The sequence below is a fragment of the Mobula birostris genome, chromosome 15, assembly GCF_030028105.1.
Source record: "Mobula birostris isolate sMobBir1 chromosome 15, sMobBir1.hap1, whole genome shotgun sequence".
Lineage (NCBI taxonomy): Eukaryota > Metazoa > Chordata > Chondrichthyes > Myliobatiformes > Myliobatidae > Mobula > Mobula birostris.
The window spans coordinates 58,234,236-58,257,132 of NC_092384.1; the positions used below are offsets into that span (position 1 = coordinate 58,234,236).

A 22,897-nucleotide genomic window follows, 5' to 3' on the forward strand; every position below is an offset into this window, starting at 1 on the left:
AGTGTAATGCTATTACACCATTAATGACCCAGATTCAATTCCACTGCTGTCTACAAGGAATTTGTACATCTTCCTATTACTGCATGGGTTTCCTCTTGGTACTCTGGTTTCCTCCCACATTCCAAAGACGTGTGTTCATAGGTTAATTGGTCACATGGATGTATTGGGCAGCATGGGCTTGTTGGCTGGATGGGTCTGTTACCGTGTTGTATCTCTAAATAAATGAATAATGTTGATGGTAGACTTGGTCCCTTGGCTGTTAGCCAAAGATCAGCAAATTAAAAACAAATGCTGATTTTGATCACTCATTTTTAAAACCAGTATCAAATGTTATGTAGATTATAAATGATCGTACTGTCACATACCCCGTGATGGGGATAAAGAAACCAGCAGAAATAGAAACCACTTTGGAGTTTCGTATTGCTATAAACTAATAATATTTATTAGTAACTACACAATACAGTAATATCAAAGTAAATAAATCACACAGGTTAGCAATGATTATATATAAAAGTAAGTGTGGAATATATATGTATGAAAAAACCAAGCTTCCTTAAGTCTAGGGGTAAAATAATACCGTCTTACGATGTTGAGTAAAGTTCAGTTCAGTTCGTGGTATTTAGTTGAGTAGTGATAGAGAGAGAGTGAGTGAGTTGAGTCTTCAGGTGAGCTGATGCCGTCGATCTTCTCATTGTCCTCCGAAATCCTTTTCAAGTCACCGACTGTGACTTTAACCGGGGGACCAGTTTTCCTGTGGTGGAGCTATCACCCCGGCAAGGGTGAACACATAGACAACTCCCCACCAGTCAACCCCTTCTTCACAGGTGGAATAGCAAGTTGGATCGATCCTCCAAAACCCACTTTCTCTGCGGACACAACAATGCTCATTCAGTGTCCAGATCATGTGTCTGAGGTCTGCATCATCTGACCTCCCATTTATTTCACCAGGCTGAGCATCACCTGTCATTCAAAGAGTCCCTCCCTCCTCTGTCTGCAAAGAAATGCAAGCAGGCAACAAGTCCTTGAAAGTAACATCAACAATCTGCCTTTGGTCACCATAGCAACCTTCGAGCTGCTCGGTGCTGACTCCAACTCCAAACTCAGTAGAAATCCAAAGTTACTTCCAATGCCTTAAAATGACAGTCCAACTGTTAATCTTCGTCTCTCTCTCCTTTCCAAGCAAACCATCAATGATGAATGTCTCTCTCTGTCTCTCTTCAAGCAGTTAATAGGGGCACTCCTGGATTCCCTCACAGTACTTAAAAAAAAAATAAGAGTAGGATTAGATCATGCACCCCAGCAAGTCTGCTCTGACATTTAAGCAGATTATGGCTGATTTGATTGTTGGCCTGAACTCCCAGACTTTCAGCCTTTTCCCCATTGCCCTTTATTCCTGTGTCCTCCAGATCAGTTTCATCGTTGAATATACTTGATGGATCCACTGCTGTTTGGGGTAAGGAATTCCGAAGATTTTCAGAATTGTATTTCTCATCCCACACTTAAATGGATGACCTTTTTTCTGAGATCCCTTGTGTGTTTAGATACAACATTAAATAGTCCCTTTTTGGATCAGTTCAAATTTAGAAATGACTTTGCAAATCAGCCTTCACAAAGGCATTGTGCCGGAATCAAAGTGATATGTTCACTGTGAGACAGGAACAATGATCAGTCTGCACTTTACTGGCTGCTGGCCACAGACTCTCTCAGTGGAATAAATCGCTCCTTAAACTAGAAATTCTCTATACAATATACCATTCTGCAACCAGCACTTTGATAAATTTTTCAATGAGGTTGATAGGTTCTTGATTAGTAGTAGTGTCAAAATTTACGGGGAGCAGGCAGAAGAATGCAATTGAGAGGAATAATAAATCAGTCATAATGAAATGGTGGAGTAGACTCGATGAGCCGAGTGGTCTAATTATGCTCTTAAAATATGTCACGTTATCATCACAAATTTACACTTCTTAGTAATTTCAAGTTCAATTTTTTTTGAGAAATGTGTCCCTTTTTGTTTAAAGCTCTCTGTAATGATTGGAATGAATATCTGTAAGGAACTTGTTATTCAAAAATATTTTTGTCTTACTAGTCTAGGATATCACGCTACTCAGTCAATCAGCCATCAATCTATAGCTTAGTCTGATCAGCCAGTCATGAATTCACCATGACAGACAAGGATTTAAATTCAGTTTTAATAAATAAATAAAAATGACAGGGACATGGCAAGCCCGTCTGTGTCTCAATCATTCTTTTCTGGTCTGGCCTCTATGATTCCAAAACCACACCAATGTGCTTGATTCATATTTGTCATCTATCAATCAAATAATTGGCATGAGCTGGAGATTAAACAATTTTTAGAACATTCTATATATTGGCGAGACCCGACACAGACTGGGAGATTGTTTCACTGAACACCTACGCTCTGTCTGCCAGAGAAAGCAGGATCTCCCAGTGGCCACACATTTTAATTCCACGTCCCATTCCCATTCTGATATGTCTATCCACGGCCTCCTCTACTGTCAAGATGAAGCCACACTCAGGTTGGAGGAACAACACCTTATATTCTGTCTGGTAGCCTCCAACCTGATGGTATGAACACTGACTTCTCAAACTTCCTCTAATGCCCCACCTCCCCCTCGTACCCCATCCGTTATTTATTTATATACACACATTCTTTCTCTCTCTCTCCTTTTTCTCCCTCTGTCCCTCTCACTATACCCCTTGCCCATCCTCTGCGTTTTCTCCCCCCCGTCCCCCTTTTCTTTCTCCCTGGACCTCCTGTCTCATGATCCTCTCATATCCCTTTTGCCAATCACCTGTCCAGCTCTTGGCTCCATCCCTCCCCCTCCTGTCTTCTCCTATCATTTTGGATCTCCCCCTCCCCCCCCCCACTTTCAAATCTCTTACATGCTCTTTTTTCAGTTAGTCCTGACGAAGAGTCTCGGCCCGAAACGTCGACTGTACCTCTTCCTAGAGATGCTGCCTGGCCTGCTGCGTTCACCAGCAACTTTGATGTGTGTTGTTTAGAACATTTCATTAGTATGTTGGTGCTTTCCATTTTGAACTGGTTTATTTCAAATAGCTCAAACAACAAACATTCTGCAGATGCTGGAAATTCAAGCAACACACATAAAAGTTGCTGGTGAATGAAGCAGGCCAGGCAGCATCTCTTGGAAGAGGTGCAGTCGACGTTTCAGGCCGAGACCCTTCGTCAGGACTAACTGAAGGAAGAGTGAGTAAGGGATTTGAAAGTTGGAGGGGGAGGGGGAGATCCAAAATGATAGGAGAAGACAGGAGGGGGAGGGATAGAGCCAAGAGCTGGACAGGTGATAGGCAAAAGGGATAAGAGAGGATCATGGGACAGGAGGTCCGGGAAGAAAGACAAGGGGGGAGGGACCCAGAGGATGGGCAAGGGGTATATTCAGAGGGACAGAGGGAGAAAAAGGAGAGTGAGAGAAAGAATGTGTGTATAAAAATAAGTAACAGTTGGGGTACGAGGGGGAGGTGGGACATTAGCAGAAGTTAGAGAAGTCGATGTTCATGCCATCAGGTTGGAGGCTACCCAGACGGAATATAAGGTGTTGTTCCTCCAACCTGAGTGTGGCTTCATCTTTACAGTAGAGGAGGCCGTGGATAAACATGTCAGAATGGGAATGGGATGTGGAATTAAAATGTGTGGCCACCGGGAGATCCTGCTTTTTCTGGCGGACAGAGCGTAGATGTTCAGCAAAGCAGTCTCCCAGTCTGCGTCGGGTCTCGCCAATATATAAAAGGCCACATCGGGAGCACCGGATGCAGTATATCACCCCAGCCGACTCACTTTCTCTGGCGGACAGAGCGTAGATGTTCAGCAAAGCGGTCTCCCAGTCTGCGTCGGATCTCGCCAATATATAAAAGGCCACATCGGGAGCACCGGACGCAGTATATCACCCCAGCCGACTATTTCAAATAGCTCTATGAATTCTATAATTGACACATACTGTTGAGTTCTGCTTTATTACTGCCAAATAGTAAGGGATAATAACGGAAAAGACTGAATTCGCCGGAGGAAATGCAGTTGATCTGATGCAGATTTTTAATTAAAGTAATTAGTTGACTTTGTGGTGGGATGTAGTGGTTGGTAAGAGGGCAGTTTTAAAAGAATTGTCTTAATTAAAATCGCTGCAATAATTTCAATTGCTAATCCTTTCTGAACTTGTGAAATGTACTAAGAATATTATCTAATTATACCCCTAATAATAAATAATTCTGTACTTAATAACACTGAAAACTCCTAGCTAACATTAACTTCACTCAGTACAGTCATATAATCACCTCACATAAGATCCACTGTTTTCGTCTTGGTGATCTTTCTACAGATGTGCAGATTAACAGCAGAGATATATTTGACGACAATTGACAAAGAAAATTTTTCTGTTCATTTTTGCATGCTGCAGCTGATTTTTACAATCACTTTGTAATTAAAAGAAATCTTTTCAAATAAATAAATCCAGCCTTACCGTCTAGATGAACTTAGTCGATAGAAGACATTAGTAGACATTATTCTATATTCTACCTTGTATAAATCTGGATTGTAACTGCCTCTCTGATGAGAACAGTTGCTCTACAGCACACAAACAGGCTGTTTGTCTAGCGAACCAGTCCAATCTGTTTGCATCTGGCCGATAAACCCTGCAAAACTCTCCCATCTATGTACATATCTAGAATGTTTTTAAACGTTGCTAATGTCAAAGTTCAAAGTAAATTTCTTATCAAGATACATGTATATCACGAAATACAGCCCTGAGATTCATTTCCTGGCCGGCATTCATAGTAAATACAAGTAAACACAATGGAATCAGTGAAAGACCACACCCAACAGGACAGGAAAACAATCAATTGGCAAAAGCATACAAACTATGTAAATACAAAAAGAAAAAAATAAATATATATCAAGAATATAACTAATAAAAATTGCTGGTGAACACAGCAGGCCAGGCAGCATCTATAGGAAGAGGTACAGTTGACGTTTCGGGCCGAGACCCTTCGTCAGGACTAACTGAAAGAAGAGCTAGTAAGAGATTTGAAAGTGGGAGGGGGAGGGGGAGATCCGAAATGATAGGAGAAGACAGGAGGGAGAGATTTTATTTGCAAAAAAATCTTCCCAATTCCTATTGTCAATGCCCCAACTAATAAAAGCCAGCATGCCAAGCACCTTCTTCACCACCCTACCTACCTGTAATGCTGCTTTTAGAAAACAATGCTTTTGCACTCCTAGCTTGTTCTGTTGCATTACACTCCTCAGGTCCCTACTGAGGAGTGTAATGAGGGATCAGTGCTGGGTCCATTGTTACTTGTCATCTATATCAATGATCTGGCTGATAATGTGGTAAGTTGGATTAGCAAATTTGCTGATGATACAAAGATTGGAGGTGTAGTGGACAGTGAGGAAGGTTTTCAAAGCTTGCAGAGGGATTTGGACCAGCTAGAAAAATGGGCTGAAAAATGGCAGATGAAGTTTAATACGGACAAGTGTGAGGTATTGCACTTTGGAAGGACAAACCAAGGTAGAACGTACAAGGTAAATGGTAGGGCACTGAGGAGTGCAGTAGAACAGAGGGATCTGGGAATACAGATACAAAATTCCCTAAAAGTGGCGTCACAGGTAGAGAGGGTCATAAAGAGAGCTTTTGGTACATTGGCCTTTATAAATCAAAGTATTGAGTATAAGAGTTGGAATGTTATGGTGAGGTTGTATAAGGCATTGGTGAGGCCGAATTTAGAGTATTGTGTACAGTTTTGACGGGAAGGATAGTAATAAGGTTGAAAGAGTGCAGAGAAGGTTTACAAGGATGTTGCCGGGACTTGAGAAACTGAGTTACAGAGAAAGGTTGAATAGGTTAGGAATTTATTCCCTGGAGCATAGAAGAATGAGGGGAGATTTGATAGAGGTATATAAAATTATGATGGGTATAGATAGAGTGAATGCAAGTAGGCTTTTTCCACTGAGGCTAGGGGAGAAAAAAAGAGGACATTAGTTAAGGGTGAAGGGGGAAAAGTTTAAAGGGAACATTGGTGGGGGCTTCTTCACACACACAGTGGTGGGAGTGTGGAATGAGCTGCCAGGTGAAGTGGTAAATGTGGGCTCACTTTTAACATTTAAGAATGACTTGGACAGGTACATGGATGAGAGGTGTATGGAAGGATATGGTCCAGGTGCAGGTTAGTGGGACTAGGCAGAAAAATGGTTCGGCACAGCCAAGAACTGCCAAAAGGCCTGTTTCTGTGCTGTAATGTTCTATGGTTCTATGGTATGTTGGTTCCTTGAATCCTTTCAAGCAAGATACCCACGATCGATGTCAGACTCGCCAGCCTGCACTTTCTTGGCTTGTTTCTGCTGCACTTTTAAAAGAATGGTGACACAAGAGCCACTCTCCAGTCCTTGGGTGCTCATGTGTGGCCAGAGATGAAGCAAAAATCTCTGCAATATCTTCTTCTTTGTCTGCTCATTAGGTCCAAGAAGGCGCTAGACAAGGCCCGGGGTATTTATCCACCATAAACGCACATTAAGGCCTCCAAAACCTCCCTTCTAGTTTGTATGGGGTCCAAGTCAACACCATTCATTTCCCCCATTTCCTTGGCTTCCATTGTTTTCTCCACAGTAAAAACTGAACAATAAATATTCCAGAATCAGAACCAGAAGCAAGTTTAATATCATTGGCTTATGTTGTGTTAGTTAACTTCGCAGCAGCAGTTTAATACGATACATGTTAAATATAGAAAAAGAGCTGAATTACAGAAAGTATATACAGATAGATAGATAGATACTTTATTGATCCCAATGAAAATTTCAGTGTCACAGTAGCATTACAAGTGCACAGATACACAAATATACATATATTAGGAGAGAAGTAAGAAAGAATAAAAAATGTTTCTTCAAACACTCACAAGAAGATTGGGGGGTGGGGGGCGGTGGTCATCACTTCCCTGGTTATAGATTGACTCATTAAAGAGCCAAGTTGCTGAGGGTAAGAATGACCTCATATAACACTCCTTGAAGCTGCACAATTGTCTTAGACTATCACTAAAAGTGCTCCTCTGTTCAGCTAACGTGACGGGCAGAAGGTGAGACCTATTGTCCAGAATTGTTCCGTTGGGTCCTCTGTTCTACCACAGTCCTCCAGTGTATCCAGATGGACTCCTATAATGGAGCCAGCCTTTCTAATCAGTTTATTGAGCCTGTTGGCATTACCTGTGTTGATGCCATTGCCCCAGCACATTATCAAATAGAAAATTGACTGGTAGAACATGTGAAGAAGAGGTCTGTATGCTCCAAAGGACCTCCGTCTCCTCAGGAAGTAGAGGCAACTCTGGCACTTCTTGTACATTCTGGTCCACTCAAGTCTGTCATCCAGGTTCTTACCACATCCAGGTCCTCACCTTCAATAGTAACAGGGAGCAGTGTAGGCTTAGTCTTCCTAAAGTCCATCACCATCTCCTTCGTCTTACTGAAGTTGAGCTGCAGATGATTCAGCTTGCACCACTCGACAAGGTCCTCCACCAAGGCCCTGTATTCATTCTCCTGTCCTCCCTTTACACACCCAACTATTGCTGAGTCATCAGAGAATTTCTGCAGGTGACATGACTCAGTGTTGAATCTAAAGTCCGAGGTACACAGGGTAAGCAGGAAGGGAACCAATCCAATCCTCTGTGAGGGCTCAATGCTGCTTATAGCTATGTCTGATACAGCTTTGAACCGCATAAACTGTGGTCTGCCAGTCAGGTATATTAAATAGTTAAGTTAAAATGAGTAGTTGAATAAAACAGAAATAAAAAAAGTGATGAGGCAGTGTTCATGGGTTCAATGTCTATTTAGAAACCAGATGGCAGAGGGAAAGAAGCTGTTCCTGAATCACTGAATGTGTGCCTTCAAGCTTCAATACCTCCTTGATGGTAACAATGTGCAGAGGGCATGTCTTGGTGGTGGAGATCCTTAATGATGGACGCTGCCTCCCTGAGGCGCTGGTCCTTGAAGATATCTTGGATACTTCAAAGGCTAGTACCCATGATGGAGCTGACTAATTTTCTGCGACTTACTTTGTTCCTATGCTGTAGCCCTCTACCACCACCCCCACTCATAATGAAATATTGCCACTGCCTTGCCTTCTTTATAGCTGCATCAATATGTTTCATTCATGTTAGGTCCTCAGAGATATTGACACCCAGGAACTTGAAATTGTTCACTCTCACCACTTCTGATCCCTCTGTGAGGATTGATTTGCTTTCCCTCGTTCTACCCTTTCTGAAGTCCACAATCAGCTCTTTGGTCCTACCTGTGTTGAGTGTAAGGTTGTTGCTTTTATTTAGAATATTACCCATTTTCTTTAGTTAAGCACATACAGTAGATGACAATGCTGATCATTAAGTGGACATATTCTCTCCTTACCCACACTTTTGCTCTTAATGTATCTGCAGAATCTCCTGGAATTTTGCCTCACCTTGCCTGCCAGATCCTTTTCATTTCCTTTTGTTGCTGATTTATTAGTACAATTTAAAGATTAGTTTTATTTTTCACGTGCAGATTGAAACATGCAGTGAAATGGGTTGGAAAACAATCCGCGAGGACTGTTTTACCTCAGCACAGAATATACTAGGCGTGCCCACAACTCACAAAGCCTAACTGTATGTCTTTTGGAATGTGGGAGCAAACCGGAGCACCCAGAGGAAACCTACATGGTCATGGAGAGAACGTACAAGCAGCGGCTGGAATTGAACTCTGATCTTGCAGCTGACGCTGTGAGGATTGGTGCTTTCCACTATGCTACCATGCCACCCCATATGGCAGTATTGTGCAAGTAATTACTGAAAAATATAGAACAGTACAGCACAGGAAAAGGCCCTTCTGCCCATAATGTGTCGAACTAATTAAATTAGTAATCAAATTGCTAACTGAGCAAATCTCTTCTGCCTACATAGTGTCCATATCCTTCCATTTTCCTCACATTCATGTGCCTATTAAAACACCTCTTAACAAAAAATAAACAAAAAAAAACCTCATTGAGAATACCCACGGATCCAAAGTCACAAAGAGGGAAAAGGTTAATTAAAAGTCTCCCCTCTCCAATTATGGACATTTAATGGTGCATGAGAAGCTGCATGCATACACAGCAAGTCATGAAATACTTTTTAAAAAGTGCAAGATTACGGCAGTGATTGGATCAAAGCCTCAGATGTGTGCCTTAGTGTATCAGCAAAAAAATGTTACTGCACAATTTATTTTATTGCCTGTTAACTTTAAAATGACGGTATTTGCAGTTCTTCTGCCACTCACATCAAATGAGCCTACAGCTTTAATATCAGTGCCTAATACAAATGATGATTTTTGACACTAAACACCTCCTGTCTCAAAGGATTAGCACACATCAGCACTGCAAAAGAATTAGAACAACTGTGCTAGCGTATTATCTTGAGTACACACAAAAATGGCTGTCCTATATAAAAATTAGAGCATTGCTCTAATTAGTTTCATAACTGTGCAGAAATCCAAGAAGCACTTGAATTTGGGTTGATTTCAATTTTTAAGTACTCTATATGAAGCAAGTCAACTGGATGTTTAATTGCTGCTTTTGGGATTTGGATTAAGGTGTGGTTCAATTAGCAGCACTCCTTCCCATGGATTTCAACCATTCTGGACCATAAGCAAAAAGGAGGACAACATTTGCTCCTTAAGATGGACATAAAATATCACATTGCCCAAATCTAAAGAAGAATATGGTATTATCCTCAATATTCTTGTCAATAATCATTTCTCAACCAATATAACTAAAATGTAGATTATGTGATCATTACTATTTTTTAGACCTTGCTGGGGTAAATTAGGAGCCACATTTGCTGTGTGACATGGCTACCATTCAAGGTCAATCTCATTGGTTATTATGCTCTTAGGACATTGTGTGTGTGTGTGTTTGTTTCCCTGGACTTCTAGCATCTGCAGAAACTCTTGTGCTTAGAGATTTCCAGAAAATAGAGAACCAGCTGGTTCAAAGGCAATGAAACACAATTTGAATTTTGATTTCTGCTGTAACTTGTTCTGTTGAGCTACGAATGATGGAAGAACAAACCTGGTAGCTATTTAATTAAATCATCCGAGAGGATTACTAAACAACCTTCTGCTCACTTCCAACTGCCATCAGTGCTGACTAGAACAGAAGGAGGTGTGCATGCAAGTAACCAGTGTGGTCCTTCAAAAATGTAGGTCTCATCTTGGCTCTACAATCAGGGGTCCCCAACCCTTTTTATGCCATGGACCCCTCCCATTAAGCAAGGAATTTGCAGACCCCAGGTTGGGACTCCCACTCTTTATAAAGAGTGAATTAGGATCAAGGCTACTGGAGTACTTCAACTAGGTGAAGCCATGGAAAAGAGCGTCTAAGGTTATCACAAAGAGGCATTACTGTATATAAAACATACTTTACAGGTGAGGTTAGGAAATCAACATTACCCAGGGAAACAAAGGGTATGGGGAGAAGGCAAGGGAGCGGGGATGACTGAAAGAATTGGATCAGCCCATGATTGAATGGTGGAGCAGACTCGATGGGCCGAATGGTCTGCTTCTCCTCCTGTATCTTATGGTCCTCTGGACTATTATAGAGGACAATTTTAACATAATCCCTTTAATAGGTTTAAATTACTTGGGATGCAAAGATTAGTTTTGCATTTGCTATCATTAGGTCCCATGAGATAAATTTGGTTAAATTTTCACCACTGATCTCCTTTGTCCTCACACCGTTAACGCCTCAACTCTACCCCACTCTCAACAAGCCTGACCAGAAACTGCCTCCTTAACTGAATATATCACTTTGGTTCTTGGCAAGGAAATCTTTCTCCTCAACATCTGTCCCCATCTGCCACCCAGTTAGCAATGGTCCAATGAAAACATAAAAATTTAAGATTAACCAAACCTTACGTTAGCCACGTCAGAATAGTTTGCTGACTGTCTGATTCCAATTGGCATGTTGTAAATTAAGTGAAAAAATATAGATATTCTCAGAAGACCATGCAGTAACTGCAAAGATGGAAACAGAATTAATACTTCAAGGTGATAATCATTTTACCAGAATAGAAGGTCAGAGTCAAGCAGCACTGAATCAGGACCTGTGGCCCACCATGTCCACACTGGCCATCAGGTAACAGTCTATACCAATACCATTTACCCTTATGGCACTAAATGCTTTTTTCTCCAGAAATCCCAAATTTATTGAGTATCTCAAACATTTTTGTTATATCAGATCTGCATCTGCAATATTTTGCATAAAATTTTCTGCTGATGCACCTCTCTCCATCTATAGCCTTACACACTTTGTGCAAAGGAATCCAACATTATTCTAATTTCCTGTTGATGTTATTAAAGTATTTATCTTTACCAAGATTTCTTATGGTCTAATCTGCTCCCCAATCTAGTTTCAATTGCTTGAAATTGATTTTTAAGCAATCTCTTCCCATCTGGCAAATCAGCTAACTGGATAAAAAACTGATTTAGCAAAAGAGGGCAAGGTAATTGCACAAAGTCCTGCCTGGAAGGCAGTGACTAATACGGTTAAGCAAATAGAATGTGTTCTGCCTTTTCTTTAATCAAATATAAAGTGTGAAATGTATTTTGCATTGTTATTGACTTTATTAATGGCATCAAGGCATGAGGCTAGTAAACATGAGGAAATTATTAACTCTCAAAAGTACAGGAAGCCATTAGGTGTGAGGTAATAAATGAGAAAGCAACTGACAATGTAGAAAATTGCCCAGGCATGTCCCGTTCAAAGCAAAAAAGCAGGACAAATCCAATTTGGTTAATTACTGCCGACCAGTTCACTCTCAATCATAAACACGGTGATGGAATTAGTTGTAGACATGACAAATAACACTTGCTCAACAATAGCTAACTTTCCAATGCCAAAGTTGAGGTTTATCGGAGTCTCTTGGCTTAAGATCTTGTTTCACCCTAGTCTAGATGTGGACCAAATAGCTAAATTTTAGAAATGAGGTAAAAGGGACTTCCCCTGTCATTAAGTTAGCAGTGGGACTTCTCGGCACCCTATTAGAATTGCAGTAAATGGACAAAATGCATCTCAAGGTAGTATATGGTGACACATAGTGGCCACTTTATTAGGTACAAAAGTGGAATCTGGTGTGATCTTCTGCTGTTATAGCCCATCCACTTCAAGGTTCAATGTTTTGTGCATTCAGATACTTTTCCACACATCACTGTTGTAGCACACGGTTATCTGAGTTACTGTTGGCTACCTGTCAGCTTGAACCATTCTGGCCATTTTTCCCTGACCTCAGTCATTAACAAGGCATTTTTGCTCACAGAACAACTACTCACTGGATATTTTTTTTGTCTTTTTTTTTGCACCATTCTCTGCAAACTGTAGACTGCTGTGCATGAAGATCCCAGGAGATCAGCAGCTTCTGAGATACTCAAAGCACCCTGTCAGGCAGCAACAGTCATTCCACAGACAAAGTCACTTTTATCAAATTTCTTCATCATTCTGATGTTTGGTCTGAACAATAACATAATCTCTTGCCCTTATCTTCATGCGTTTATGCATTGAGTTGCTGCCACATGATTGGCTGATTAGATATTTGCAATAATGTGCAGGTGTACAGGTGTAATTATTGAAGTAGCCACTGAATGTGTGAATATTGATAATAAATTAATTTTAACTTTTATCTTGATTAAAAGGTAGACACTTCAGTGGTTGGAATCACACATTAGTCAAAAGAAGTGGTTTTCAAAGAGGTATTTTTCCAGCTCCAGGATATCATCGCAGAAGTTCCTAGCTGAACCGTTTTTAGCTGCTTCATCAGTTATCTTCTTTCCATCACAATGTCATAAATGGAGATGTACAGCAAATAGAATGTACAAACATCAGCAAAGGGCTCCTCATCCAACTTTGTGATGGAACGAAGACTATCAACAAAGTAGCTAAAAATAGTTGGGGGGCCCAGGAACTCCTGCGATAATATCCCAGGGCTGGACTGAATGACTTCTGAAAACTACAACATCTTCTGTTATGTAATGTATGACTCAGGCCACTGGAATGTTTTCCCTTTGATGCCCATTGCCTTCAAATATACCAGGATGCCCAATTGGCCATGACTGCACACAGCAAGATTTCACCAAATTGTGGTATTGACTGAGAGGCACAAGTAATATGTGCACTATAGAAGTGTCAGGAAATAGCATTCTTCAAGAAGGGAGGTCTAACTACCTACTGTTGACATTCAATGGCATTACCGCTGGCAAGCATTGCACCATCTATAACCAATTATCCAGAAGCTGAACCGGACCGGTCACATAATGACTGGCTAAGAGAGCAAGTTAGAAGCTGAGTACCCCACCCTAAATTGCCATTTCCTTTGCCATTGGGATGAGTGGTAAATCTTGCTTTTCAGCAATGCCCAGACCTAAAAGTTGTATTACATTTGCAAGTTTAATTACATTGAAACATCAGTTGAGACATTTAAGAGCAAAGTTACAAGAGGAAGTGGGAATGTACAAGCAATCAAATGCCTGTATTTCAAGCAAATTGGTGTGAAAATTTGGCTTTGGCCTTTCTTTGTCCTACAGTTGCCAAAGTTTTTTCCCATGTTTTATAACATCCATCTTATTTTCTTTTTAGGGGCAATGTCTTCTAATTTTATATTTCTAAATCAGTACTTTTAGTACAAGTGTAAATGTTTAATTATTTAATTAAATGATTTTGCTACAGTTGAAACATGTCTATAATTATACAAAATAATGAACTAAAATAAACCAACAATTGACTTGGGTTACTTCTGTTGTCTGGAGCCTAGACACATAGATAACCAGACTTTCTCAATGTGGTATCACATTATTGTTTTTATTATACCATTAGTTCAAATAAATGCATTTTTAATGCATCAACACTATCAATATATAAATTGCCACTGAAATTAAAGATTCTGATTTCAATTTGTGTAAACTCCAGGAATGGCATCCATCAAAAAACAATAGCGCATATTATTTCATATTTTTGAAATAAGGCTTCAAGTTTAACATAGTGATGTAATGAATATGATGTTGTATGTGTCAGTGTAATGTAATGTATTAATATGTTCTATTTGCATGCAAGATTTATCCTGCTTGTGATATTTGATGCATAAATAATAATCCGATGTCATTGAAATCAAGAATTTTATATTAGTGAAGTTAGTACTTTTGCCAAATAAGCAAAGGGCTATAACAAAGTTCTTACTAAGGCCATAGTCTCCATGTAGTAATAAGTGAGTTCCCAACATCCAGAGGTACCATATTTTAGATGCGACATTTAACCATGACCCTTGGTGGACGTATAAGACCTCCTTTTCTTGAAGAAGTGCAGGAGGTTTTCCAGGCTTCTTGTCCAACACTATTCCTTTGGCAACCATCACTGAAACAGATTATCTTGTCACTTCTCTCATTGCTCTTTGAAAAATCTTGCTCCTAACAATTTGTGCGCTGTGGCTCCCTGCAATCCAACAGTTGGCTTGCTTCAGAAATATTTTATTGTTTGTGAAGTGCTTTGGGATGTCCTGAAGACATAAAATGCAGCTTACACATGAAGGTTCTTCTCTCTTTTCTCTCATAATGGATTCACTTTTTATTTGTCATCTTCATTTTCTATCCAAAGATGTTTCATTCTAAGATAAAGTGATTTCATATACAGATGGAAGAATTTTGCAAAAAGTAATCTAATTCTGACACTGGCTTCGGCTGCACCTGAACCCTAGGAAAAAAAGGGGCTTTTTAGGTAATGAAGTACAGCCAGCCAGAGAAAAAAAAATAAAATATACAATGACTGATGAGGGAGGAGGGACTCAAGAGAACAAAGTCTACAGAGAAGTGAATGATAGTGCAGATAAATGACCAGAGGTGAATGCAGTGAAGGAATTTGAAAGAAAAGCACAGGCAATAGAAAGCAACTCAGGCTATAATTTCACCTTTAAGGTGAAAAACTCTTAGCTTTGCAGACAGTATTTCTTTTGTTAGCTTTTGCAATGTTAGCTTGTCAACTCCTGAATGACCTATTTTCTACTGTTATTGCTAGTAACAGTTTAGTTGATGTCAAGGATCGCTTTAGCAGGCATCTGCTCAAAGTACTGAGGACCGTAGTTATGATATTTAGAATTTTTCAAAAAGTTGTTAATTGAAAATTTATTCAATCTGGAGTATATTAAATTAATACACTTTATTGTAAACAAATCTCATCAATGGAACAATTTGATATGGCACCTCCTGTCATGGGATATTTCTATGACTCTAAATGTGATTTCTGCATTTAGGCCATCCCATTATTTGGTACTCCAATGACTTATAGTCATCATTCTGACCTGTGAGGGCTGTAGATCATGAAAAGTGGGGGGAGAAGGCTTCATTGTTGTCATTGGCACTGCTTCATGCACCCAACCAATTTATCAACTTTGCCTTGAACTTCCACCCTGCCTTTAAATATATTTGGTCCATCTCTGACACCTTTCTTAATCTCTGTCTCTGGGGACCAACTGTCAACCAATATCTTTTATAAACCTACTCATTCCCATGGTTATCTTGACTATACCTCTTCCCACCCTGTCTCCTGTAAAAGTGCTATTCCTTTTTTCTGTTTCTATGCCCCTGCCTCATCTGATGACAGGGTGTGGCTTTCTATTCCAGGACATCAGAGACATCCTCCTTCTTAAAAGAATGGTTTTTCCTTTCCTCTATTATTGATGCTGCCCTCATCTGCATTTCTTCCATTTCCACACTCACCCCATCTTCCTGACTCTGTAATTGTACTAGAGTTCTTCTTGTCCTTACCTACCACCTTATCAGCCTCCACATCCAACACGTTATCCTCCACAACATACTCCATCTCCAAAAGGGTTTTACTACTAAACATATCTTTATCTCCCCCACCCCGCTTTCCACAGGGATTGCTTCCCCCGCAATTCCCTTGTTCATTCGTCCCTCCCCACTAATCTCCCTCCAGGCACTTATCCCTGCTGTCGCCTCCCTCACCTCCATTCAACACTTCAAACAGTCCTTTCAGGTGAGGCAACACTTGCGAATCAGCTTGGGTTGTCTATTTTGTCAGGTGCTCCTGATGTGGCCTCCTCTGCATTGGCGAGACCTGTCGTAAATTTGGGGACCACTTCATTGAGCATCTCTATACCATCTGCCACAAGCGGAATTTCCCAGTGGTCAAACATTTTAATTCCAGTGCCATTCCCAGTCTGACGTGTCAATCCATGGCCTCCTCTTGTGTCAAGATGAGTCCAGCCTCAGGGTGGAGAAGGAACCCCTTATATTCCATCTGGGTAACCTCCAACCAAATACTGATTTCTTCTTCTGGTGAATGAATTCCACCCCACCCCCTTCCCCTATTCCACACTCTGACCTTTCACTTCTTCTCACCTGCCTATTACTTCCCCAGGTCTCTTTTTCCTTCCCTTTCTCCTATTGTCCACTCTCCTCTCCTTTCAGATTCTTTCTTCTCCAGCCCAAGACCTTTCCCACCCACCTGGCTTCACCTATCACTTTCCAGCTAGCCTTTTTCCCCTCCCCCCCCACCTTTTTATTCAGGCATCTCCCCCTACCCTTCCAGTGCTGAAGAAGGATTTTGGCCCAAAACATTGACTGTTTACTCTTTTCCATAGATGCTGCCTGACCTTCTGAGTTTCTCCAGCATTTTGTGTGAGTTGCTTTGGATTTCCAGCACTTGCAGGCTTTCTTGTGTTGGAGCTTCACTCTTGGGCCCACGTTCTGCCCACTACACCCTCGACACCACTGAACTGACCAAGGCATATATATAATTTTTAATCAATTTTGAATGTTTTTAGATGTCCTGAATGGCAATAACCTTTCTTACAGTGATGGGGTTATCTAAAGGGTTGAATACCATTTGCAGCCTACCCTGCTCATGGAATGGTATGGAATAGGGGACTTAGTTGTTGACAGCACTGCAAATGCATAAGGCAAGCTTGGCATTAGCTGTATCATGAGGAAGATGAGTGTGAACAGTAAGTCTGGGCCATTATAATTCGCAAAAGATGAGGTAAATTAACTTCTTGGCACACAAAGAATTATGTATCCTCAAGTACCCTCAACCCGTCTCTCTCCATCACAATGCACTAGATAATTAATGTTTTAATGGTGTTTTATTGATCATTAAAATGTATTAATGATGAACCAGTTTGAGAGATCATGCTGTGCTAGAAGTTAATTTAGAACTCCATTCACTCAACTGAAAGGCCTAATTAATTTAACACTCTATCAAAACAGATTTGAGGCTTAAATATTTCTCATTGTTTACACTATAGTATATTCTACTTGGAAGCATACCTTGTTATTGACAGACACAAAATTAACTTCCATTGATTGAAAGTCAACATAATACAACTTGTGTTAAGAAAATGTTGGTATTCGGCACTAAAGTATGGATTGCATTTAGTGAGACAGTTTTGTTCACCCTCGCTCCTACGTCCCTGTTCCCATTCCAGTTCCCTCTCCCCCATATGATTCCTATTAAACCACCTTTACTTACCAGATTACAGCAATCGCAGCTGCAGTCACCCTTCCCTCCCCACCTGGCTTGATCTGCCTGCCATGCTTCACCTCTCTTCAGTTCACCAATTACCACAGGCTCCTGTTTCACCACTTTCTACTCTTTCTTATATGAACCATCTTCCTTTTCCATTCAGTCTTAATGCAGGATTTTGATTGGACATACCAAGAAATCCTTTCCACTAACAGATCCTGCTTGACCCATTGAATTCCTCTAATGTATTCCAATATCTATATTCTCCTGTGTTTTCAAGTTTCTTATTGTTTGGTTTGAAAATTGAACTCAAGATTAAAACAGCCATTGCTAAACAACTGTGACAGAAGTTCAGATGATGTGTTTTTTTAAAAGTCTTTGATGCATATACATTTTCTAATTTTTTTTCTGTTTGACTCTTCTGTTTCAAGGATGCCATGAAGATTGGAAACAGCACTATTCTGCACAGAAGTAAACGATCTTTAATAGCTCCTCCCATCTCATTCCCTGAAAATCAAAGAGGACCATTCCCCAAAGCTATTGGTTGGGTAAGGAATATGGCTGTTGACTATTCTGTTTTGTATTTATGATCATCTATTTAGCGAGTGATCAGTATCCCAGTGATTTTAAGAGCAGCTTTATATTTAAACCTCGGATTGATCATGTCTTTTAAAACTTGCATTTTTCCATTTGTTTGAGTTGACTGAGATGAAAGTGAGTTTACATTTAAATTCAGGTGGAAACTGATTAGTAGCAAACATTGCTGGATTAAAAACAATGAACAAGTGAGACAAGTGAATCATTGAGATGTAAGCTGCCTACTGAGAGGCAGAGCCAATCCAAGAATCTAAAGAAGAAAGGTAGGTATTTTGGATGTTTGTATTGATCTTGTACTTGGAAGGATTGAGAGAAAGAGAAGAAAGCAGAGGTGGATTAGCTTTAGTCAGTTCCTTTCATCATTTTTAGCTGATGGGCCCAAACCTTGTTTCAAACTTGTTCACAGGTATTCTAACAATGTGCTGCTCCTGTATGATCTACAGAAAAAAAATTATAAACTGTTGGTAGAAAATCAACAAAACAAGCTCATACTTAGAAACATAGAAAACCTACAGCACAATACAGGCCCTTTGGCCCAAAAAGTTGTGCCGAACATGGTCCCTACCTTAGAAATTACTAGGCTTATCCATAGCCCTCTATTTTTCTAAGAGCCATGTACCTATCCAGAAGTCTCTTAAAAGACTGTATCGTATCCACCTCCACCACCGTTGCTGGCAGCCCATTCCACTCTCTCACCACTCTCTGAGTAAAAAACTCACCCCTGACATCTCCTCTGTACCTTCTCCCTAGCACCTTAAAGCTGTGTCAAGTCAAGTCAAGTTAAGTCACTTTTTATTGTCATTTCAACCATAACTGCTAGTACAGTACACAACAAAAACGTTTTTCAGGATCATGGTGCTACAGGAAACAATACAAAAACTACACTGAACTACGCTAGACTACAGACCTGCCAAGGACTGCATAAACTGCACAGAACAGTAGAGGTCAGTAGGTTGGTGTCAGTCCAAGCTCTGGGTATTGAGGAGTCTGATGACTTGGGGGGAAAAAACTGTTACATAGTCTGGTCGTGAGAGCCCGAATGCTTCGGTGCCTTTTGCCAGATGGCAGCAGGGAGAAGAGTTTGTATGAGGGGTGCGTGGGGTTCTTCATAATGCTGTTTGCTTTGCGGATGCAGCGTGTAGTGTAAATGTCTGTCACGGCAGGAAGAGAGACCCCGATGATCTTCTCAGCTGACCTCACTACCCGCTGCAGGGTCTTGCGATCTGAGATGGTGCAATTTCCAAACCAGGCGGTGATGCAGCTGCTCAGGATGCTCTCAATACAACCTCTGTAGAATGTGGTGAGGATGGGGGTGGGAGATGGACTTTTCCCAGCCTTCGCAGGAAGTAGAGATGCTGCTGGACTTTTTTTGCTATGGAGCTGGTATTGAGGGAGCAGGTGAGATTCTCCACCAGGTGAAAACCAAGAAATTTGGTGCTCTTAACGATCTGTACGGAGGAGTCATTGATGTTCAGCGGAGAGTGGTTGCTCTGTGTCCTCCTGAAGTCAACAAACATCTCTTTTGTTTTGCTCACATTCAGAGACAGGTTATTGGCTCTGCACCAGTCCGTTAGCCGCTGCACCTCCTCTCTGTATGCTGACTCATCGTTCTTGCTGATGAGACCCACCACGGTCGTGTCATCGGCGAACTTGATGGTGTGGTTCGAGCTGTGTGTTGCAGCACAGTTGTGGGTCAGCAGACTGAACAGCAGTGGACTGAGCACACAGCCCTGGGGGGCCCCCATGCTCAGTGTGATGGTGTTGGAGATGCTGCTTCCGATCTGGACTGACTGAGGTCTCCCAGTCAGGAAGTCTTGGATCTAATTGCAGAGGGAGGTGTTCAGGCCCAGTAGGCTCAGCTTTCCAATCAGTTCCTGAGGAATGATTATGTTGAATGCTGAACTGAAGTCTATGAACAGCATTCGAATATACATCTCTTGTGGCAGCTATTTCAGCCCTGGGAAAAAGCCTCTGACTATCCACACAATCAATGCCTCACATCATCTTATACACCTCTATCAGGTCACCTCTCATCCTCTGTCGCTCCAAGGAGAAAAGGCTGAGTTCACTCAACCTATTCTCATAAGGCATGCTCTCCAGTCAAGGCAACATTGTTGTAAATCTCCTCTACACCCTTACTATGGCTTCCACATCCTTCCTGTAGTGAGGCGACCAGAACCGAGCACAGTACTCTAAGTGGGGTCTGACCAGGGTCCTATATAGCTGCAACATTACCTCTTGGCTCCTAAATTCAATTCCACGATTGATGAAGGCCAATACACTACAAGCCTTCTTAACCATAGAGTTAACCTGCGCAGCTGCTTTGAGTGTCCTATGGACTCGGACCCCAAGAACCATCTGATCCTCCACACTGCCAAGAGTCTTACCATTAATACTCTATTCTGCCATCATATTTGACCTACCAAAATGAACCACTTCACACTTATCTGGGTTGAACTCCATCTGCCACTTCCCAGCCCGGTTTTGCATCCTATCAATGTCCTGCTGTAAACTCTGACAGCCCTCCACACTATCCACAACAGCACCAACCTTTGTGTCATCAGTAAACTTACTAACCCATCCCTCCACTTCCTCATCCAGGTCATTTATAAAAATCACGAAGAGTAAGGGTCCCAGGACAGATCCCTGAGGCACACCACTGGTCACCAAGCTTCATGCAGAATATGACCCGTCTACAACCACTCTTTGCCTTCTGTGGGCAAGCCAGTTCTGAATCCACAAAGCAATGTCCCCTTGGATCCCATGCCTCTTTACTTACTCAATAAACCTTGCATGGGGTACCTATCAAATGCCTTGCTGAAATTCATATACACTACATCTGCTGCTCTTCCTTCATCAATGTGTTTAGTCACATCCTCAAAAAGTTCACTCAGTCTCGTAAGGCATGACCTGCCCTTGACAAAGCCATGCTGACTATTCCTAATCACATTATACTTCTCCAAATGCTCATAAATCCTGCCTCTCAGGATCTTCTCCATCAACTTACTAAGAACTGAGGTAAGAGTCACTGGTCTATAATTTCCTGGGCTATCTCTACTCCCTTTCTTGAATAAAGGAACAACTTCTGCAACCCTCCAATCCTCTGGAACCACTCCCGTCCCTTTTGATGATGCAAAGATCATTGCCGGAAGCTTAGCAATCTCCTCCCTCGCCTCCCACATTTTCCAAAAGCTCCAGCACATCCTCTTTCTTAATATCTACATGCTCAAGCTTTTCAGTCCACTGCAATTCATCACTATAATCACCAATATCCTTTTCCATAGTGAATACTGAAGTAAAGTATTCATTAAGTACCTCAAACAACAGGAATTCTGCAGATGCTGGAAATTCAAGCAACACACATAAAAGTTGCTGGTGAATGCAGCAGGCCAGGCAGCATTTCTAGGAAGAGGTGCAGTCGACGTTTCAGGCCGAGATCCTTCGTCAGGACTAACTGAAGGAAGAGTGAGTAAGGGATTTGAAAGTTGGAGGGGGAGGGGGAGATCCAAAATGATAGGAGAAGACAGGAGGGGGAGGGATGGAGCCAAGAGCTGGACAGGTGATAGGCAAAAGGGATACGAGAGGATCATGGGACAGGAGGTCTGGGAAAAAAGACAAGGGGGGGGAGGACCCAGAGGATGGGCAAGGGGTATATTCAGAGGGACAGAGGGAGAAAAAGGAGAGTGAGAGAAAGCATGTGTGTATAAAAATAAGTAACAGATAGGGTACGAGGGGGAGGTTGGGCATTAGCGGAAGTTAGAGAAGTCGCTGTTCATGCCATCAGGTTGGAGGCTACCCAGATGGAATATAAGGTGTTGTTCCTCCAACCTGAGTGTGGCTTCATCTTTACAGTAGAGGAGGCCGTGGATAGACATGTCAGAATGGGAATGGGATGTGGAATGAAAATGTGTGGCCACTGGGAGATCCTGCTTTCTCTGGCGGACAGAGCGTAGGTGTTCAGCAAAGTGGTGCTCCCGATGTGGCCTTTTATATATTGGCGAGACCTGACGCAGACTCTTCACATACTAATAGAATGCCTTAGGGTTTTCCTTAATCCTGCCCGCCAAGGCCTTCTCATGGCCCCTTCTGGCTCTCCTAATTTCCTTCTTAAGCTCCTTCCTATTAGCCTTATAATCTTCTAGATCTCTAACATTACCTAGCTCTCTGAACCTTTTGTAAGCTTTTCTTTTCTTCTTGACTAGATTTATTACAGCCTTTGTACACCATGATTCCTGTACCCTACCATAACTTTCCTGTCTCATTGGAACGTACCTATGCAGAACTCCACACAAATGTCCCCTGAACATTTGCCACATTTCTTCCGTACTTTTCTCTGAGAACATCTGTTTCCAATTTAAGCTTCCAATTTCCTGCCTGATAGCCTCATAATTCCCCTTACTCCAATTAAACGCTTTTCTAACTTGTCTGTTCCTATCTCTCTCCAATGCTATTGTAAAGGAGATAGAATTATGATCGCTATCTCCAAAATGCTCTCCCACTAAGAGATCTGACACCTGACCAGGTTCATTTCCCAATACCAAATCAAGTACAGCCTCTCCTCTTGTAGGCTTATCTACATATTGTGTCAAGGAACCTTCCTGAACACACCTAACAAACTCCACCCCATCTAAACCCCTTGCTCTAGGGAGATGCCAATCAATATTTGGGAAATTAAAATCTTTGTGATTATTGCACCTTTACAGGATCTGTTTCCCTATCTGCTCTTCAATATCCCTGTTACTATTGGG

The 22,897-nt window shown here is 41.4% G+C and overlaps 1 protein-coding gene across 1 annotated transcript in view; it reads left to right on the plus strand.

Annotated features, from left to right (window-relative positions):
- Positions 1-22,897, plus strand: part of cdh13 (cadherin 13, H-cadherin (heart)) — a 1,220,695-nt gene that overhangs the window by 418,484 nt on the left and 779,314 nt on the right. The window contains exon 4 of the mRNA XM_072279867.1: positions 17,984-18,100. Coding sequence (XP_072135968.1) covers positions 17,984-18,100 — 117 coding nt within the window. The remainder of the gene's footprint in view (positions 1-17,983; positions 18,101-22,897) is intronic.